This window comes from Moschus berezovskii, chromosome 9 (genome assembly GCF_049115385.1).
Source record: "Moschus berezovskii isolate FMDL1 chromosome 9, NW_MosBer_1.0, whole genome shotgun sequence".
In the NCBI taxonomy this organism is placed as follows: domain Eukaryota; kingdom Metazoa; phylum Chordata; class Mammalia; order Artiodactyla; family Moschidae; genus Moschus; species Moschus berezovskii.
Genome location: NC_142468.1, coordinates 104,764,067 through 104,785,234, shown reverse-complemented (window position 1 = coordinate 104,785,234; position 21,168 = coordinate 104,764,067). Strand labels below are relative to the sequence as shown.

The 21,168-nt window shown below is 42.0% G+C and overlaps 1 protein-coding gene and 1 pseudogene across 1 annotated transcript; both read right to left on the bottom strand.

Moving 5' to 3' along the window:
• Positions 1 to 436: 436 nt before the first annotated feature.
• On the bottom strand, positions 437 to 12,662 carry LOC148776895 (cyclin-D1-binding protein 1-like). The gene is made up of 6 exons (XM_088840247.1): positions 12,612 to 12,662; positions 12,285 to 12,524; positions 6,333 to 6,613; positions 4,584 to 4,644; positions 2,482 to 2,528; positions 437 to 2,236 (listed from the first exon to the last, which is right to left on the bottom strand). Exons 1-6 carry the CDS (start codon positions 12,660 to 12,662, stop codon positions 2,122 to 2,124), a joined length of 795 nt encoding a protein of 264 aa, XP_088696373.1. The 3' UTR covers positions 437 to 2,121.
• Positions 12,663 to 18,901: 6,239 nt separating this feature from the next.
• Positions 18,902 to 19,539, bottom strand: LOC148776894 (olfactory receptor 11H6-like; annotated as a pseudogene).
• Between the last annotated feature and the right edge of the window lie 1,629 nt (positions 19,540 to 21,168).

The window sequence follows — 21,168 nt, the reverse complement described above, 5'->3', positions numbered from 1 at the left end:
AGTCCTTATTAGAGTTGAATATTATAAAAGCGTAAATATTCCACAATTAAGTGTCATGTTAAAAACATGAATTTGGTCCAGTAGAGAAATATGCAGTTATTAAGTATAAAGGAAATAGGACCTATAAAAAAAACTGGACTCCTTTTGTACAAAGTTAACATTTGTTTCATTGTTTCCATGTTGTTGCTTTGATACTCTTCGGTTTTAGTTCCTTTTCTTTGGAATACTTGTGAACAAGTACAGAATGGCACTTTATTAAAGTAAAGTAAAACTCCTGACTCAAAGAATTTCAGCCTCAAGTACACAGTATTCTCTCAAAAGAACGGATGCTGGTCTTGCAGGCTACTATGCTAAGTGAAATAAGTCAGACAGAGAAAGATAAACACTGTATGATATCATTTACATGTGGAATCTAAAAAATATAACAAATTAGTGAACATAACAAAAAAGAACGGGTGGTGGGAATAAAAAACAGGACAGCGACTGTTGCTGAGTGCACCTAGAGAGACCATGGGGATGTCAGATGGGCTGATGTGATGAAGAACATCTACACAAGACAAAGGACGCCCAGAAGAAGTGCGGAGACCTGTAGGACAGGCATGAGGCCTAGTCAGGTACAGCACTGTATACCCTGCTTTCTAAGATGTACTTTCCAGGTTTACCTTGCTTTCCAATATGTGATCTTCCAGACTGATGCAAAAATATAATTAACCGGTGATGGTTTTGCAAAAGGATTAACTGAAGAGGCCCTTAATACTACATAAACCCTATAATCTTATACATTCAAAATTTTTTGATTTATAAAAATTTTGTACTTACATTTGGGGACAGGCAATACAAAACAGAGAACAATATAAATATGTATAAGGAAAATAAGTCTGTTCAATACAGTGAACACACCTAACAACTGAGCTTGTTGACCTAAAATATGAAACAGCCAGTTATTTTACCAGCAAAACGGGTTTATTTGGGAACAACAAACAACTGCAATTAGGGTCAAGCCAGCGACAGTAAAAACCACAGCCAAGTTCCACAAAGGAAGGAAGCAAAGGGAGGAAGTTGGGAGCAGTTGTTTGGAACAAAATTTCATGGAGGAAAGCGAGAGTTCAGGGTGATGAGGGGTTCTCATTAGCTTCGTAGCTAGGGTCAATTTCCTGGAGGAGATAAAATGTACACCAGTCCTGTCTATAACTGACAATCCTTCCTGTTATAGACCTAGAGTAATACTGTGTGAGAGCTCCTCCTTCTGGCCTCTCGACTCCATTTTAAATAAGCTTTCACTTTATTGATTTTCCAGCTTCCCAGGTGGCACTAGCAGTAAAGAAACTGCCTGCCAATGCAGGAGACAGGAGACTCGGGTTTGATCTCTGGGTTGGGAAGATCCCCTGGAAAAGGAAATGGCAAATCACTCCAGTATTCTTGCCTAGAAAATCGCTAAGACAGAGGAGCCTGGCAGGCTACAGTCTACAGGGTCACAAAGAGTCAGACATGACTGAGCGACTAACACACTTAATAATTTTCACAAGCTCAACACCAACAGAACTCTCTCTTGTGTGCTCAGCTGTGAGGCTCTTCTGTCCATGGAATTTTTCAGGCAGGAATACTGGAGTGGGCTGCCATTTCCTTCTCCAGTAGATCTTCCCAACCCAGGGAGTGCACCTTGTCTCCTGTGTCTCCTGCATTGCAGGCAGCTTCTTTACTGCTGAGCCACTGGGGAAGCCCTTCAATAACAATACAGTAATGGAACAAACTGGAAGAACATTCAAAAGAACATGCTGGTAAGAATAATATTCAGCAACATGCTAAAATATACCTTTGACAATGACACATTTTATTGAACAGGGAATACTGCAGCTTCCCCAGGGATCTCTGAGAGGCAACTCAATCACAAAAACTCATGTAATTGTCTTTTGTATCTAGCACAGAAAAATATACTCATATGGTTTATAAATAATTGCCAGTTTGGCCTAATCACCAAACTTTGGTAATTGTGTCTCTTAGTAAGTACAGATACTCCCTTCTAATCCAGAAAGCATCCTAGCTCTATTCTCAAAGCAGACATCAGAGCTTGGCTGTAACAGTAAGAAAGAGAAGAGAGTTCAAATGAACCATGATTAAAATTCATGATTCAACTTCATTCTGAGTGAGTTCTTTGATTCTGTTCATGCAATGGTCAACAGCATTAATGAGTAAAGGAATCCAATTATCTTCTGGCTGTGGGGTCACATGACTTGCTCTGCAAATGCAATGGGGAAAAGAGAAGTTAAATTTATTACACTGTCAAGGGAAAGACCTATCCTCAAAAGGGGACACAGGGAAAACTACAGTAAAAGAGGGCAAGGGTCTCAGCTGCTCCATAAGCAAAGCTGAGAGAAAATACCACATTCACTCTCGACGCTTCGAGATGGGGGTTTGGGAGTTGAGAATGGCTGTTCAGGCTTATTCTCAAAAAGCTATTTCAGGATAAGTCTTCATACTCACTTTGTTATTTCCAGTGCCTTCTTTAAAACGGATACAAGTTTTGCAGACTAGAAAAAAAAAGAAACAAGAGAAGTTACTCACTCTGAGCCCTATCACAAAAAGGAAAGGATAGGGGACTTCCCTGGAGGTCCAGTGGCTGGGTCTCTGAGCTCCCAGTGCAGGGGGCCTGGGTTCAACCACTGGTCAGGGAAGTAGACCCCCCAGGCCACAACTAAAAGATCCTGCATGCCACAACAAAGACCAAAGATACTTCGGGGAATAGCTAAAACTCAGCACAGCCAAACAAATAAAACAGATACTTAGGGGAAAAAAAAGGAAAGGAGGAAAAAGGGGAGGGGGGGGAGTAAAGCTAAAAATATTTTACTTGAATATTAAAATATTTAATACTTTAGCTCTCTTCCCCTTTTTTTTTCACATTCACTTTTTAAAAACGGACTGAAGAAATAAACATCTTTAGCATTTCGCCATGCCAATTACCCTAGAAACAATTTTAGGAATGCACATTGGTAGCATTCATACATCCTCACGTTATTTTGTCACTGGTATTCTTAAAATTCTGTAAGTTAAAAAAAACAAAAACAGTTGTTTCTGCTATACATATCCTGAACTATCAGCAGAGGTGGGACAAGAAGTCAATTTTTTAAAAGTGAAAGTGAGAAAAAAGGAAGGAGAGTTAAAATATTACAATATTTTAATACTCAAGTAATAAGAAGGCATTAAAAAAAAAAAACCTTGGAGGAAACAGTCAAAAATAAAAATGTTGATTAGGTGGCCAGATCATGGACTCTTTTCTATTTAGCAAAATCTTATTAATACTGCTGCCATAGTATCTTTATAAGCTTTTTTATATTTAAAATTTTTTTAAAGAAAACAAAAAAGGAAAAATATAACCTAAATTTGTCCTAACTGCTGATAGTTCAGGATATATACAGCAGAAACAACTGGGTTTTTTTAAAAAACTTAAAATTTTAAGAATACCAATAACAAGGTAACATGAGGATGTATGTATCCTACCAACATACCATGCATTCCTTAAAACTGCTTTTAGGCAACTGACATGGCGTATTACTAAGGATGTTTATTTCTTCAGAAGTCAATTTTTAAAAAGTGAATGTGGAAAAAAAAGTTAATGTCCAAAAGGATCCTAATTCTACTCCAAGGTGTTTCCACATTGTGAAGATACATTTGATGACTCTATTAATAATTTCTACAAATTTACCAAATATTATTAGAACTGATACATCTGATGGTAAAATATAAGCTATCCACAATTTATTTTTCTTTCCTATGAGACATAATAACTTAAAGTTTATAAAAAATAAGAGAACAGAACTCTAGCACAGGACCTAGGAGTTCAAAGAAAGCAATAAAATCAGATTTTTATAAAGAGCTTAACCCTTCATGACCACTCACGGTTAAATCACATAATATGTCGATATTAGAATAGAGAATAGATATAGAATTAGATATTAAACATATTCTAATATTTTAAATTAGAGTATTCTCTATTAGACTATTCACCTATTTTGGCCAATACTGGAAATAAGAAACTTGTAACTTCACGGTGAAAGAATCCTAAAGCACTGTACTAATTTCTCTCAAGGCATGGTTATCTAAGGTCTTTGGGTGCGTGCATACTAAGTCACTTCAGCTGTGTCTGACTCTTTGTGAACCTATAGACTGTGGCCCACCAGGCTTCTCCATCCATGGGATTCTCCAGGCAAGAATCCTGGAGTGGGTTGCCATGCCCTCTTCCAAAAGATCCTGCTGACCTAGGGATCAAACCATGTCTCTTACGTCTCCCACATTGGCAGGTGCGTTCTTTACCACTAGCACCACCTAGGAAGCCCCTCTAAGGTCTTTGGGTTTTTCTAAACGATTACCCAAGTGGTTATGGAAGAGAGAGTACTATCAGAGTTCACTGCTATCAGAATTCAAATTCAACAACTATTTATCAGGCACAAACACATTGTGACATTACTATTGTACTTGCATCCAAGTGTAACAAACAAACATATTCCCCACAGTTTAAGAAAATACCAGTGATTCCTGAAATTCTACCAATTAGGTCTGCAGCTATTCCCTCAAAGCTAGTACTTAACATTGTTTCGCACAGTCAAAGGGCACACAGGTGGGTAAATGCTCAGAGCCAAATCATCCACACTAAAGGGAGAAAGAAAAAATAACCATTAACCAAGAAGGAACAAAGCTCAACTAGGTGGTCTCCAGGATACAACTAAGAATGCAACGAGTGAGGAAATAATTCCCAGAAATGCGTCAGTTCCTTATTCTGGGCAACCAATAAATAACCAATTCAACTGGTATTTATGGAACACATACATACCCTGTTTTACTAAGAAGTTGAGGGTGGGGGGAACTCCCTTGGCCAGTAGGATGGGATATTATTAATTCAGTTAAAAATTTTGGGATCTGAAACCATAAGTTTAATAACCGATATAGGCAGGGTTCATCCCTGAATGCCATTAAAGGAGGCACCACTTTAATCAAGCAATCAAGTTAGTGCTGTAGCACCAAAAAGAGGACAAACTAATACCATGTGCCTTTCCGATGTGATGCAGTGAAAAGCATGAAACACTCAACCAAGTGATATTCTTGCCAAAAATGTTTAACCCGAATATAATTATGAGAAAACAACCACACGAATCCAGATTGCTGGATATTTTACAATGCAACTGACTTGGATTCTTTAAAAATGTCAAGAAAATTTACAAAATTTTTAAATGTCAATGACAAAAAAAGCTAAAAAAGGACAGGGACTGCTTTAGTTGCAAGATGCCAGAGAGAAGACAACCAAATGCAGTATGACCCCTTGACAGAACCCTGAATTAAACAAACAAACAAAAATGCTATAGAAGACGTTTTAGAGACAATTTGGGAAATGTGAATATTAGATAATAAATATTATTATATTCAGTATAACCTTTATCATCAGGGAATGGCAAACCACTCCAGCATTCTTGCCTGGAGAATTCCATGGACAGAGGCGCCTGGCAGGCTACAGTCCACGGGGTTGCAAAGAGCAGAACACGACTAAGCGACTAACACACACAAACACATATTCAATGTAAATTTCTGAAATGTAATACTAAAACTGTTTGTTCTTAGGAAATACATGCTGAAATATTTGGGGAAAACGTCACTTATGTCTGCAACTTACTCACGAATGCTTCAGGGATAAAAACAGCACATCGATTTCGGTTTTTAAAAAGGTACATCTAATTACACAGAAATAAACCAATACAGGAAAAAAAGTGAACAACAGGTGAACCTAGACAGAAGTACAGGTGCTCACTACAATACTTTTTAACCCTTCTGTGAAGAAAGCTGATTGCCGAAGAATTGATGCTTTTGAACTGTGGTCTTGGAGAAGACTCTTGACAGTCCCTTGGACTGCAAGGAGATCCAACCAGTCCATTCTAAAGGAGATCAATCCTGGGTGTTCATTGGAAGGACTGATGCTAAAGCTGAAACTGCAATACTCTGGCCACCTCATGCAACAAGTTGACTCACTGGAAAAGACTCTGATGCTGGGAAAGGTTGGGGGCGGGAGGAGAAGGGGACGACCGAGAATGAGATGGCTGGATGGCATCACCGACTCTGTGGACATGAGTCTGAGTGAACTCCGGGAGTTGGTGATGGACAGGGAGGCCTGGCGTGCTGTGATTCACGGGGTCGCGGAGAGTCGGACACGAGTAAGCGATTGAACTGAACTGAACTGAACAGGTTTGAAAACTTTCAAAACAAAAAGATGGGGAAAAACCTTCAGGTGACGGCACAAGTTGAGATCAGAATGCTGCTGCTGGGAGGTTTTGAGTGGAGGTCACACCTACCTAGGGCTGATCTCATCAGAAATGTCCACAATGTCATCCAGCTGGGCCACCTGACCCTTCTTCCCGTTCTCCGCCACTGAGAGCCGGGTTTTCTTCAGGCAGGCTTTGGATGCTCTCACCAGTGCAAGGCATGGGATTATGAGCTCCTGGTCTTCCTCTGACCAATATGAGTCCCGACTGTTTGGACATCCCAATATATCCTCCTCATCAACACGGCTGTCAGAGCTGTCCTCCTCAATGTCATTCAAGAGGCCACAGGAAGGGTCACATTCTTCCACAGCCTAAGATACAATATGATATATGTGAGTGCCAGAAAAAAAACACAAGTATTAATACTTTCAGCATCATGTCTGGGTTGTTCCCAAACTTCAGCCAGCTATTTCCCTAAACGGCTACAGAGCTGAATCACCTCACACATGCTGTTCTAACTCTCCTAGTGCAGCAATGGAGCAGAGAGGAATGGTACAAATCGCACCCCCACGTGGGGTGGGGGAGACGGGAGATGGAGGATGGGAGTGAGGGGGGACCCATGTGGTCCATGCTTGACACATCTTCTCTCTCTATAACCAGTTCTCATCTACTAGACACAGAGTGGCCTTCCAATGACCATCAAAGACAGAGGTCCTCTCACCTGCTCCACCTCCTCATGTGCATCCTTCACAAGATCCACTCTCTGTCAGCACTGAAAGGGCTGCAGCTTTGTTATCTATGAGTGAAGAATCAGAAGCACCAGTTAGTGGAGAATCCCAACAATTCTCTTGAGTCTGCAAAAAGCAACAGTGTGCTCATCTGAAGGGAGTGCCAAGGACAGTAAACAAGGGCAGCAGTTGAATGTACAATTCTTCTCATATACATCCTCTGGGTGCCCAGACAGGGGGGTAAAAAGCTTTCTGTCATTCACCATAGGAAGAACTACAACAGTCACATGCTGGTTCTCAGCGTCGTGCCCTGGCATGACCACTGCCCTCGGCCTAGCAGGCTCTACCCCGTAACTGCTTCAGTGTCCCCAGAATACTGCCCCTGAGGCAGGACCAGAAGAGGAAACCACATCTGTTCAACAAGAGACAGAGCCACAGCCAGAGGTGTTTGAGTCTAAAAGTTATGTGAACTAAAAAGACTGGCAACAAGAATTAGCACCTATCATTTCATGTCGGCGATAAACTAGACCTGTTTCACTAAGTTCTTTACGGAAGTAAAGATACACACATACTATAAAACCGGCAGTTAGATGTAAGGTCTGTCAGCTTTGGCCAGCAGAACCCATGTCTACTTTCCACTCTCACCCACCTTTTGGGATCTGAGGGACACGTTGGCACGCATCCCAGACACTGTTATAGGAAATCAGGTTCTCAGGGCTGCTGAAAGCCATCAATAAGGTTATATCAATAACTGGGTTCCTGTTTCCTACCAAGGTCCTTCCTGCTGGTCATTAATCTCAGTTATCAGTAACTTTGCTGTTAAAACGACTTTCCCCTCCTCCCAGAACCAAAGAACCCCATTACCCAATAACTCCAGCTATGGCATCACTACTCTAAGCTGGATTGATGTAAAGTGCTTCCACAAGCTGAGCCGTGTCATCCACGATGTCCAGAGTGGCGCTCCGCACCAGCTTTCGCAGGGTGATACCTGTAGCCAGACCCAAAGACTAAGCAGCCTATTCCTCTTTCCAGAAGTCTGGAAAGTCTTCCCGAGAATCTAAGCCCTACAGAATTTGAGGTGATGTGCACCCACGTGCTTTAACTGCAGTGCCAACACAAAACCCAGGCCTCATGTATATCCCCATGTCATTTGCTTGCTCCTCCCACCACTCCTTAGTGGTATTCTCCAAAAGAGATCTGGAACAAAACTGTTCCATGACAGCACGTATTCACTCATTAAAGAGTAGTTTCTTTCCTGGGGGTCCAGTGGCTAAGACTCTACGCTGCCAATGCAGGCAATCTCTGGTCAGGTAACTAGATCTGACACGCCACAGCTGAGGAGTTCACACGCTGCGACTGAAGACCCTGCGAGCCACGGCGAAGGCTGAAGAGCGCCCCTGCCACAACCAAGACCCGGCCCAGCCAGAACAGAAAAATCACAAAGTTTTAAAGAAACAGTGACTTCTTGACGTTTGTGGATCAAACACTTCAAGTTTAAACCACATGAGTTAACCCTGAAGATCCATGAGACATGTCTTCATCTATAATTGTAACCTGATAATAATCAAGACACGAATATGCAAGCAGAGCTGGAGGCTACTTAACCTATAAGGGAGCTCAGAAACAGCATGTGATGAGGAGGAGGAGCCTGGGGATGGCCCTGATAACCAAGCAGTATCTGTGGTGATTATAATGAGTTAGAGACAGAGAAGCCAGTGAGAATTAAAGACGTAAGGCAGGGGACATGAGAACACAGGATCTGAACTTTAGCACAAAGGCTTACTTACAGAGGTCACTTATATAACTACCTTTGACTGCATTTAATGGGAGAAAGTTACATTCAGTTCAGTTCAGTTCAGTTCAGTCGCTCAGTCGTGTCCGACTCTCCGCGACCCCATGAATCACAGCACGCCAGGCCTCCCTGTCCATCACCAACTCCCGGAGTACACTCAAACTCATGTCCACAGAGTCGGTGATGCCATCCAGCCATCTCATTCTCCGTCGTCCCCTTCTCCTCCCGCCCCCAACCTTTCCCAGCATCAGAGTCTTTTCCAGTGAGTCAACTCGTCGCATGAGGTGGCCAAAGTATTGCAGTTTCAGCTTTAGCATCAGTCCCTCCAATGAACATCCAGGATTGATCTCCTTTAGAATGGACTGGTTGGATCTCCTTGCAGTATAAGGGACTCTCAAGAGTCTTCTCCAACACCACAGTTCAAAAGCATCGATTCTTCGGCGATCAGCCTTCTTCACAGTCCAACTCTCACAACCATACATGACCACGGGAAAAACCATTGCCTTGACTAGACGGACCTTGGTTGGCAAAGTAATGTCTCTGCTTTTTAATATACTATCAAGGTTGGTCATAACTTTCCTTCCAAGGAGCAAGCGTCTTTTAATTTCATGGCTGCAATCAGCATCTGCAGTGATTTTGGAGCCCAAAAAAACAAAGTCTGACACTGTTTCCACTGTTTTTCCATCTATTTCCCATGAAGTGATGGGACCAGATGCCATGATCTTTGTTTTCTGAATGTTGAGCTTCAAACCAACCTTTTCACTCTCCTCTTTCACTTTCCTCAAGAGGCTTTTGAGTTCCTCTTCACTTTCTGCCATAAGGGTAGTGTCATCTGCATATCTGAGGTTATTGATATTTCTCCCAGCAATCTTGACTCCAGCTTGTGCTTCTTCCAGCCCAGCGTTCCTCATGATGTACTCTGCATATAAGTTAAATAAGCAAGGTGACAATATACAACCTTGACGTTACATTACATACTCAAATTGAGGAAAAGGTAAAATTCTCAGGACATAAGCTGTCACATTAGCAAAGATCTACCCCATAAACTGAATACTTATGTGTATGGAGTGGCTTACCCTGATCCTTGGGAAACAAATAGTACACTGCAATAATTGCCTTGATGGCAGCATGCACTTGTTCACAGAACCCCTGGGTTTCCTATGAGAAGATAAGCCAATTTCACAAAGAAAAAAGAAATGGATTAGATCAATGTGGTCAATCCATCTACAGGGGAAAACAGCAGACATCTGTACAGCATCATCAAACATTTTCTGAAGTCCTTTTATGCATCAGGCCCTGTGCCGTTCTCATCACATACCAGGGAGGAGTTAGCTGGATACCAGATACTGAGCAGAAACTCAGTAAGACATGAAGAAACTAGGAAAAACATCCCTGATAATCTATATCCCAAGATATCTGTGATTGGCTTTGAGGTATTCACCGTATCTTAGACCAGGAGTTGGCAAACTAGGGCCCAAGGGCCCAATCCAGCTCACTGCCAGTTTTTGCAAATAAAATGTTTCTGGGACACAGCCACAATCATGCGTTTACATGTTGTCTATAATCGTATTCGCACTACAGAGGCAGAGTGGAGTAGCTGGACTGCAAAGCCTGGCATGTTTACTATTTGGCCCGTTACAGAAAAGTTGTCAGCTCCATCTTAGACCATTAACCAGCTGTCTGTCTCTCTGCCTCTTGTGTCTGTCTCTGTCTGTCTGTCTCTAACAGAATCTCAGTATACCTAAAGGAAATTAGAATGGACTTTACAATGCTCAGTGCTGACTATTTTCCTTTGAGGCAGTCACTGGCTTTCCCTTATCTTCCTTGTCCTCACTGCTCTGCTAAATTCCAAGCCAGGGCTACGCAAAATGTGATCTACGAGATTGGAGCCAGTCCATGAATGATCTGTTACCAGTCTGAGATGGATAGGTACAAAGATCGAGAATACTTAGAAACTTTTATGCCAATTTGACATTGTTTCAACATCCAAACATATAATTTTGTAAAAACACCACTTTGTATGGACTGCAATTTAAAAAACAAAAACAAAAACACCCATTCTTTGGCAGAATTAATGTGCTGAGATCCTAAGAAAGCAATCGTGATTCAAATATATATAATTCATATAAAGCCATATTCTAATTTTTCATCTACGAATGAAAAAACCACTGTCCTGAGCATGTACAGAGTAATCAAACTGACAAAATTTAAACACAAAGATAAAATATGAAAAACAACAAGGGAAAAGTGACAAATAACATACAAGAGAACGCCCATAAGGCTACCAGCTGATTTCTCAACAGAAACTCTTAATCACATGTGTAAAAAGAAGAAACCATATGCATTTAAGTGTGAATATGCATAGCATATATATGGAATAATACCAAAGGAACCAGAGACAGGAGATATAAACTGTTTAGCACATTTAACTTTGATATCTTCTGAACCTTATACTGTCTACATTATTAAAATTAAGTATAAAAATAATTCAGTACAAACGAGTATTATGTAGTATAATAGAAAAGGTAGAGCTCAAACATCAGACAGAACCTCATTTAAGTCCTAGCTCCACTACTTATCTACTTTAAACTGAGCCTCTGAGCCTGCCTGTTCATCTGTCAGAAAGGGATCATGTATGTGAAAACACTTAGCAAACAGAAAGTACTTTTGAAAATGTCAGCAAGGCAATAGCCAGGATGAACCGCAGAATGAATCAATATTCAGAAGAGCCATCTACCCCATGACAACTACTGCATTTGACAAGCTGATCTTCAGAACAATCCTGTGGTTTGAGAAACTTCATCTTACTCGACAGATTGAGGAAATTAAATCCCCAGATTTGAGTGAAAAAGGTGGAAAGAAAATGAGAGGCTTCCTAAGGAATACTGAAGCAGCACAAGAATTCTAGAAAAGTGAAGCCCACCTGTGGAGATGGCAGTGGAAGTCGAGAGAAGGCTATGGTCAGAGTCGTGGCTTCCCTTGACACTGTCACAGCTGCCTCATCTGGGGGGGGTGACACAGCAGGTGGCAAGAGCCACTATGTTAGTGCCAAAAGGACAAGGCTGCAACGGCTGCAAGGCCTGTGAAGATGATGCGTTCCCTCTCCACCCATGCCCGCTGAGACGTCTCAAACACAACTCCAAAAATCAGTGTTTTCTATTTCAACCTCGGAGGTACCAAGGATGGGTAAGCAGGAGTATCCCCGCAGAGAGGCTGGGGCGGGGGGAGCAGGAAGGAAAGGAGGCGGGAAGAGATGAGAGACAGCAGGCTCCAACCGGAGAGGCACTCGCTGAGTCTTCTCCAAAAGGCCTCCCGATCTGACTCCTTGGTGGTTTCCTGCGCTTCGCCGACTAGTGGGTGCGCGGTGTGGGCCGGGCGGCGACAAACGACAGAGCACAGGTAGGTGGAACGACCTCCCGGCCCCACCTCCTCCGCCCGGGCCGCCGCCGCGGCCGCCAAGGCCTGGCCCCTTCCCACCCAAGCCCGGCGCTGCGGGCGCCCGTCCGCGCTCCGGCAGCTCACCCCGCGCTCCAGGAAGCGGGGCCGCAGCTCCCCGGCCAGGCGCCGGAGCTGCTCCAGAGGCGGATCCACGTGGGGTCTGGGGCTGCAGCTCCAGCTGCGCTCTCCATCCCAGCACCGCGGTAGGAGGCAGCGGACCGAGCCCCACCGCGGCCTCCGGAGCCGCCCCGCGGCCGCAGCTCCTCCTCCAGGCCGCGGTTTCGCTTCCCAACAACCTGCCCCGCCTCGGAGCCCCCCACGCCCCTTCCGATCTCAGAAGCCCCGCTCACTCCCGCTCCAGGACACAGGCAAGACCCAGACCGAGCTGTTTCTTATTCATCCTTCATTTACTGGTATTTGATTAGTTGAAAACACCCCCGACTGAGGAAGCAGAGAGCCCATAATTCTGTTGAAAAAAGGACTAGGAACTAATCAAGGGTAGTCAGGGTCAGGTCCAAGTGTGCACGTTCCCTGTCAGACTTTATTTTTTTGGGCTCCAAAATCACTGCAGATGCTGATTGCAGCCATGCAATTAAAAGACGCTTGCTCCTTGGAAGGAAAGTTATGACCAGCCTAGATAGCATATTGAAAAGCAGAGACATTACTTTGCCAACAAAGGTCCGTCAAGAGGCTTTTGAGTTCCTCTTCGCTTTCTGCTAGAAGAGTGGTGTCATCTGCATATCTGAGGTTATTGATATTTCTCCCGGCAATCTTGATTTTCAGCTTATGCTTCATCCAGCCCAATATTTCATATTATGCACTCTGCATATAAATTAAATAAGCAGGGTGACAATATGCAGCCTTGACATACTCCTTTCCCAGTTTTGACCAGTCCTTTGTTCCATGTTCGGTTCTAACTGTTGCTTCTTGACCTGCATACAGGTTTCTCAGGAGGCAGGTAAGGTGGTCTGGTATTCCCATCTCTTGAAGAATTTTCCAAAGTTTGCTGTGATCCACACAGTGAAAGGCTTTGGTATAGTCAATGAAGCAGATGTAGACATTGTTCTGGAATTCTCTTGCTTTTTCTATGATCCAATGGATGTTGTCAATTTAGACATAAAGAATAAGCCTTCTTTACCATTGTTGGCTTGAGACTTTTGAATTAACTTTAAAAAGATTTTGGTAAGAAAAATGAACAGCAAGCTTATCATAATAAATTTGTAAAACACTTCAGGAAGCAGAACAAAATCTCCTATCAGTTCAGTTCATTTCAGTTCAGTTCAGTCGCTCAGTCGTGTCCGACTCTTTGCGACCCCATGAATCACAGCACGCCAGGCCTCCCTGTCCATCACCAACTCCCGGAGTTTACTCAAACTCATGTCCATCGAGTCGGTGATGCCATCCAGCCATCTCATTCTCTGTCGTCCCCTTCTCCTCCCGCCCCCAATCCTTCCTAGCAGCAGACTCTTTTCCAGTGAGTCAACTCATCGCATGAGGTGGCCAAAGTATTGGAGCTTCAGCTTTAGCATCAGTCCTTCCAATGAACACCCAGGATTGATCTCCTTTAGAATGGATTGGTTGGATCTCCTTGCAGTCCAAGGGACTCTCAAGAGTCTTCTCCAGCACCACAGTTCAAAAGCATCAATTCTTCGGCGATCAGCTTTCTTCACAGTCCAACTCTCACATCCATACATGACCACGGGAAAAACCATTGCCTTGACTAGACGGACCTTGGTTGGCAAAGTAATGTCTCTGCTTTTTAATATGCTATCTAGATTGATCATAACGTTCCTTCCAAGGAGTAAGCGTCTTTTAATTTCATGGCTGCAATCAGCATCCGCAGTGATTTTGGAGCCCCCAAAAATAAAGTCTGACACTGTTTCTACTGTTTCCCCATCTATTTCCCATGAAGTGATAGAACCAGATGCCATGATCTTTGTTTTCTGAATGTTGAGCTTCAAGTCAACCTTTTCACTCTCCTCTTTCACATTCATCAAGAGGCTTTTTAGTTCTTCTTCACTTTCTGCCATGAAGGTGGTGTCTTATGCATATCTGAGGTTATTGATATTTCTCCTGGCAATCTTGATTCCAGCCTGGGCTTCTTCCAGCCCAGGGTTCCTCATAATGTACTCTGCATATAAGTTAAATAAGCAGGGTGACAATATACAACCTTGACGCACTCCTTTTCCTATTTGGAACCAGTCTGTTGTTCCATGTACAGTTCTAACTGTTGCTTCCTGACCTGCATACAGATTTCTCAAGAAGCAGATCAGGTGGTCTGGTATTCCCATCTCTTTCAGAATGTTCCCACAGTTTATTGTGATCCACACAGTCAAAGGCTTTGGCATAGTCAATGAAGCAGATTTAGATGTTTTTCTGGAACTCTCTTGCTTTCTCCATGATCCAGAGGATGTTGGCAATTTGATCTCTGGTTCCTCTGCCTTTTCTAAAACCTGCTTGAACATCTGGAAGTTCACGGTTCACATATTGCTGAAGCCTGACTTGGAGAATTTTGAGCATGACTTTACTAGTGTGTGAGATGAGTGCAATCTCCTATAATTTTGATAAAGAATGCAACTATAGAATTTTCTATAAAATTCCTTCTTTTAATTTCTTAATTACAAAATATGTTTGGAAACAATTATGTAAGTCCACTCTATTTTGGAATAAAAATTTAAATTTAGCTTTATATTGTTAACATAACATATCTATATGATATCCTATAATTTAACTGTATTATAATTCACTTGTTCTCCAATTACTGAACATTTGGATATGTAAGATTTTGATGTTATTATCATTATTTTATTTTCATTAAACTAATAAAATTATGTGGAATGAAACAACAGATTTACAACATTTACTTGTTACATCCAGAAAAATGGTAGATATCTCTACCTATTCATTTTTTCCCTGTTTAGAGCCAAGTATTTGCAGTTTTCTTTTTATACACGTTACTGATTTTTGATGTATTTATTTAGAGTTGTACTGCATTTTTTTGATATTATGAAAGACATTTTCTATTATTGTATTTTCCTCTTGATTATTATCTTTTGTATATTTACTTTGCAGGAGGCCACCATTTTAAAGAATTTTTTCTGATTTTAATCATTTTTGAAATTATTTTTATGAAAATTCACATCAAATATTTTTTAGTGTTTGATAAAGAAAAAATAGGCAGAAAAATAAGTTTTGGGATGAGAGTAAATTTCTGAGTTTTAATTCAAGAGCTAATTGATGAGTATGATGTGCTATGTTTTAATCCCTATCTTCTTCCTCTTTCTTTTGGGAGAATTGGAGGGTTAAACACTTGCCTTCCCTTTTTCCAGTACTTTTAATGAGAGAAGGTGGGGAAGGCTTCATGTGGCTTACTTCTTCTCTCCACTACTAAGGGGTACTATAAGGCTCTGCAGGTTGTTCCTGGCATAAGGGAGCCTGTCTGAGAACGGGAGTGGGGGCTGTCACTCAGCCTGTGCCCAGGGAGTAGAAGTGTGCACCCTGATGTGTGTGGGAGAACCCCTGAGGAAGGGGTGCCTAAAACACCTCTGGTCAAGACTTGTAGCTAAGGGGCTGCTGCTTTGTGATTTTATAATTTATGCAAAGGGCTTCAGAGACTAACCTGAGGCCCTGCACCCAAACTTTAAATTAAGTCATATTATCACCTCACTTAGATCCTGATTTTACCTCCCTTGCATAGCTAAAATGAAGATATATTAGTGAATCTGGTCTTTTTGTGCTTCTATGGAACTGGCTACAATTTTACTAGTAGATAAGATTGTGTCACTAAGAATGAAATTTATTTACGAAGATGCAATGTGACAATTCCAGGCCATTTTGAAAATTAACTGCAGAGAGGGACTGATGCTAAAGCTGAAACTGCAATACTTTGGCCACCTCATGCGACGAGTTGACTCACTGGAAAAGACTCTGATGCTGGGAAAGGTTGGGGGCGGGAGGAGAAGGGGACGACGGAGAATGAGATGGCTGGATGCCATCACCGACTCTGTGGACATGAGTTTGAGTGAACTCCGGGAGTTGGTGATGGACAGGGAGGCCTGGCGTGCTGTGATTCATGGGGTCGCAGAGAGTCGGACACGACTGAGCGACTGAACTGAACTGAACTGAAGCCACTCCAGTACTCTTGCCTGGAAAATCCCATGGATGGAGGAGCCTGGTAGGCTGCAGTCCATGGGGTCGCTAAGGGTCGGACACGACTGAGCGACTTCACTTTCACTTTTCACTTTTACACATTGGAGAAGGAAATGGCAGCCCACTCCAGTGTTCTTGCCTGGAGAATCCCAGGGATGGGGGAGCCTGGTGGGCTTCCGTCTATGGGGTCACACAGAGTCGGACACGACTGAAGTGACTTAGCAGCAGCAGCAGCAGCAGCAGCAATGTACCTCATTTCAGACATTGGCTAAACTATCTTATTTCTGTCCTCAGACTTTCACACACTGTCCTTGCTGCATGATTGATCTTCATTCTTATATACACAGGGGAAAGCACTTTAAAAAATCTTAAAGTACTTAAAATATGAATTATTTTGGCCTTATTAATTTTTTCCAGGGAATCTTGTTTCCAGGTCTCACTTGTATTCTGTTTAAGTACATTTATTATTTTGTATTGAGTGCTCCCAGGTTGTACTAAAATAAAGATGTAATATATCAAGTTATATGATTTTAAAACAATCCCAAAACTAAGGAGTTGGAGAAAGCTATTTTCACCAGATGGTGTTCAATAATTGACTTTGCTAAGAAAAAGTCTTTTGACAAGTTTATCTGGGGAAGAAGCTCAAACTCCAAAGAGCATACATATAGACAAAATTGTTCTGAATATGAAAGGAAAGGTGTTCTGGTCACTCTTGTGGGTGACGGGGAGAGGATGAGGAAGGAAGAGACAGAGATAGCAGCAGTATACCATGGGAACTTGACTGTGAGTTAGCGCGAAGATCCTTCCTCTTACTTCCTAACTCCATCCTGTAGTCAGGTTTATTAACCCCAAAAAAGCTTAAATGAGTTTGATTTTGGATAAAATGTTGATGGGGATGAGTCTCACACTCAGATTGATGTGATCAAAACAAGATAGCAGGCAGACTAGGAGTGAGAGGAGAGAAGCACACATGAACCTCTTGCGTAGTGTGTATCTAGGAAAATAGTGGTTGTATGGTGCGTGTGCGTAGGGAAACAGTGATGGGGACTCTAGACATCTAATCACTATACAGTTAGGGGTCAGAGACAAATCTACTTAAATTTGCAAAAGATAGAAACTGAGCAGTTGACATCTGGGTTCAGTTCAGTTCAGTTCAGTTCAGTCAGTCAGTCATGTCTGACTCTTGGCAACTCCATGGACTGCAGCATGCCAGGCTTCCCTGCTCATCACCAACTCCCAGAGTTTACTCAAACTCATGTCCATTGAATTAGTAATGCCATCCAGTCATACCATCCTCTGTCATTCCCTTCTTCTCCTGCCTTCAATCTTTCCCAGCATCGGGGTCTTTTCCAATGAGTCAGTTCTTCGCATCAGATGGCCAAAGGATTGGAGTTTCAGCTTCAGAATCAGTCCTTCCAATGAATATTCAGGACTGATGTCCTTTAGGATTGACTGGTTTGATCTCCTTGTAGTCCAGGGACTCTCAAGAGTCTTCTCCAACACCACAATTCAAAACCATCAGTTTTTGGTCCTCAGCTTTCTTTATGGTCCAACACTCACATCCATATATGACCACTGGAAAAACCATAGCTTTCTAGATGGAACTTTGTTGGCAAAGTAATGCCCCTGCTTTTTAATGTGCTGTCTAGGTTTGTCATAGCTTTTCTTCCAAGGAGCAATAGTCTTTTGATTTCCTGGTTGCAGTCACCATCCACAGTGATTTTGGAGCCCAAGAAAATAAAGTCTGTCACTGTTTCCATTGTCTCCCCATCTATTTGCCATGAAGTGATAGGACCGGATGCCATGATCCTAGTTTTATGAAAGTTGGGTTTTAAGCCAGCTTTTTCACTCTCGTCTTTCATCAAGAGGCTCTTTAGTTCTTCACTTTCTGCTTAAGGGTGGTGTCATCTGCATATCTGAGGTTATTGGTATTTCTCCTGGCAATCTTGATTTCGGCTTGTGATTCATCCAGCCTGGCATTTTGCATGATGTACTCTGCATATAAGTTTAATAAACAGGGTGTCAATATATGCCTTGACATACTCCTTTTCCAATTTGGAACCATTCTGTTGTTCCATGTCTGGTTCCAATTGTTGTTTAAACTTAAATTTGCAAATTCAGAAGTTGACTTAGAAACTGAGCAGTTGACATCTGGGTTATATATGCTTTTTTTCCTGGAAAAATACAAGAGAATGGCATTTTCCAGTTTCCATACGGTACACACGGGACCACTAATACAATACAGCCTAATACAAATGATTTATTTAAATTCTGGTGCCATCTTATTTGTTATTTGCTTCACTGAAATGCAACCTAAAATATTCTGGGGAATATAGGAAACACTTTTCTCTCAAATTTATTAAAACCATTCACCTCTGATATGTTTATATTCCTATATGTCCTACATATATATAGATTCTAGTTCTTGAGAGGCTTTATTTGACCAAATATCACATTCCTAAACAGTTTTCTCAGGGCCTCCTTTATTTCCTTATTCTGGAGGCTGTAGATCAGGGGATTGAAAAGTGGAGTCATCACAGAATAAAATAAGGTCACAATTTTCTGAATCCCTGCTGGATTGCTTGCCATTGTGCTCACATACATCACCATGATGGAGCCATAGAACAGCCAGATGGGAACCACAAGTAGAGAAAGCCTTCTGCCGGCCTTCTGCTGAGGGGACTCTAAGCACAGCTCTGATCACCAGGGTGTAGGAGCTGATAATGAACAGGAAAGTGGAAAAAATTAGGACTGAGTTAAAGGTGGCACAGATAATCTCAGTGCCAGGAGTTGGCATGCAAGACAACTTCATAAGGGGTCCTGGGTCACATAGGAAGTGATCGATAGTATTGGGGCCACAAAAAGAAAGCTGGGAGATGAGATAAACTGGGAGGAGAAAACAGGAAAAGCCACAGACCCAGCAGCAGGCGCCCATTCTGATGCAGCGTTGCACTGTCATGACAGTGGGGTAGTGAAGCGGCCTGCAGATGGCAAGATACCTGTCAAAGGCCATGGCAAACAATATGAAGGTCTCAGTGGTGCCCATGGAGAAGAAGAAGTAGAATTGGAGGAAGCAGCCAGAGAAGGAGATGGTCTTGGTCTCAGAGAGAAAGTTGGCTAGCATATTGGGGACAGTAGAAGTGACATACCACATCTCCAGGATGGAAAAATTGGCCAGGAGGATGTACATGGGGGTGTGGAGATGGTGGTCCCACCACACTGCACAGATAATGCACAAATTTCCAGTTAGTGTCAATGCATAGATCACCGAGAAGAGTGAGAAGAGGAAGATCTGAACCTCCCAGGTACAAGGGAATCCAAGGAGAATGAATTCACTCACAGGGTCAGAGTGATTATTTCCTTCTGGGTTTTTAAATTTTTTTTTTCTCCAGAAAACTGTAACAACAAGACATTACGATGATACAAATTATTTTACATAAGTTTTCTCATTAAAATGTTATCTGAACTTCTTTACAATTCAATAAGCAGCATCATTTTAGATTGCTTAAAGATTTCCAGCATTTTTGCCCCAGTGTGATACTGGGAAGAAACAGGGAATTTGGAGGTCGTTTGCTTATTACAGGGCTTCCCTTGTGGCTCAATTGGTAAAGAATCTGCTTGCAATGCAGAAGACCTGGGTTCGATCCCTGGGTTGGGAAGATCCCCTGGAGAAGGGAAAGGCTACCCACTCCAGTATTCTGGCCTGGAGAATTCCATGGACTGTCTCGTCCTTGGGGTCACAAAGAGTCGGACACGATTGAGTGACTTTCACTTCACTTCACTTGCTTATTACAGGTTTATCTTCATGATTACCATGCCCATCATGGTCCATTGAACATCTGCCTCTGTGTAATGTCCTCAGCACTACATAAACCAAAATAGATAGTCCTTGCCATTCAGAGGCTTTCAACCTGGTTCAGAGACAACCATCTGGGCCAAACCTATATAAGGACACATGGCGTTTTCATTGTTGTTCAGTTGCTAAGTCGTGCACAACTCTTTGTGACCCCGTGTACTGCAGCATACCAGGCTTCCCTGTCCTTCACTATCTCTAAGTTTGCTCAAACTCATATCCATTGAGTCAGGTGGTTCTAGTGGTAAAAAAACCCGGCTGCCAATGCAGGAGGTGTAATATGTCAAGAAGATCCCCTGGAAGAGGGCATGGCAACCCACTCCAGTATTCTCGCCTAGAGAATTCGCATGGAAAGAAAAGCCTGGCGGGTTATAGTCTATAGGGTCACAAAGAGTCGGACGTGACTGAAGTGACTTAGCATGCACAAACATGGAGTTTTAAATAATAATAATAGTTCATGATGTGTGTAAATGGAAGAAAACATTATAAGAATTCATAGTTGTAAATTAAGAGTTTATTACTGTAAATTTACTAATAATATGTATACTTTAGATCGAGTTTCTGTACTATTGGAAATTTTGGATATAGAAGTAAGGAAAATGCTTACAGCAAGCCCAACTGTGGTATCTGCATTCTCTCTGATTTTTAAAAATCTCCATGAAAAAAATTCCAAAATTTGCATTGTTAATTTCTCTCAGGGTTTAGTGACATATGCACAATTCTCAAAATAATCTTTACTTTTAACTTGGTCCTCTTTGTAATAAAAAAAAAATTCAGAAGAAGAGTAAGCTTCATGTATTTTCAGCCAAAATAAACATTAAAAAATGAACTCGGTATGCATGAAGGAGGGTCACACTGCAAACTAATATAATTCTCTTTTAACTGAAATTTAAGGTCAGGAAGCAACAGTTAGAACTGGACATGGAACAACAGACTGGTTCCAAATAGGAAAAGGAGTATGATAAG

What these genes read in the sequence shown, in the direction of transcription:
- LOC148776895 (XM_088840247.1), bottom strand. Translation starts at nt 12,662, where the DNA reads ATGGGCTCTCTGCTTCCTCAGTCGGGGGTGTTTTCAACTAATCAAATA. An exon ending in TTTCAACTAATCAAATACCA is followed by an intron (nt 12,525 to 12,611) that starts GTAAATGAAGGA and finishes TGAGATCGGAAG; the next exon opens with GGGCGTGGGGGGCTCCGAGG. An exon ending in AAGGCACTGGAAATAACAAA is followed by an intron (nt 2,237 to 2,481) that starts GTGAGTATGAAG and finishes TTGCATTTGCAG; the next exon opens with AGCAAGTCATGTGACCCCAC.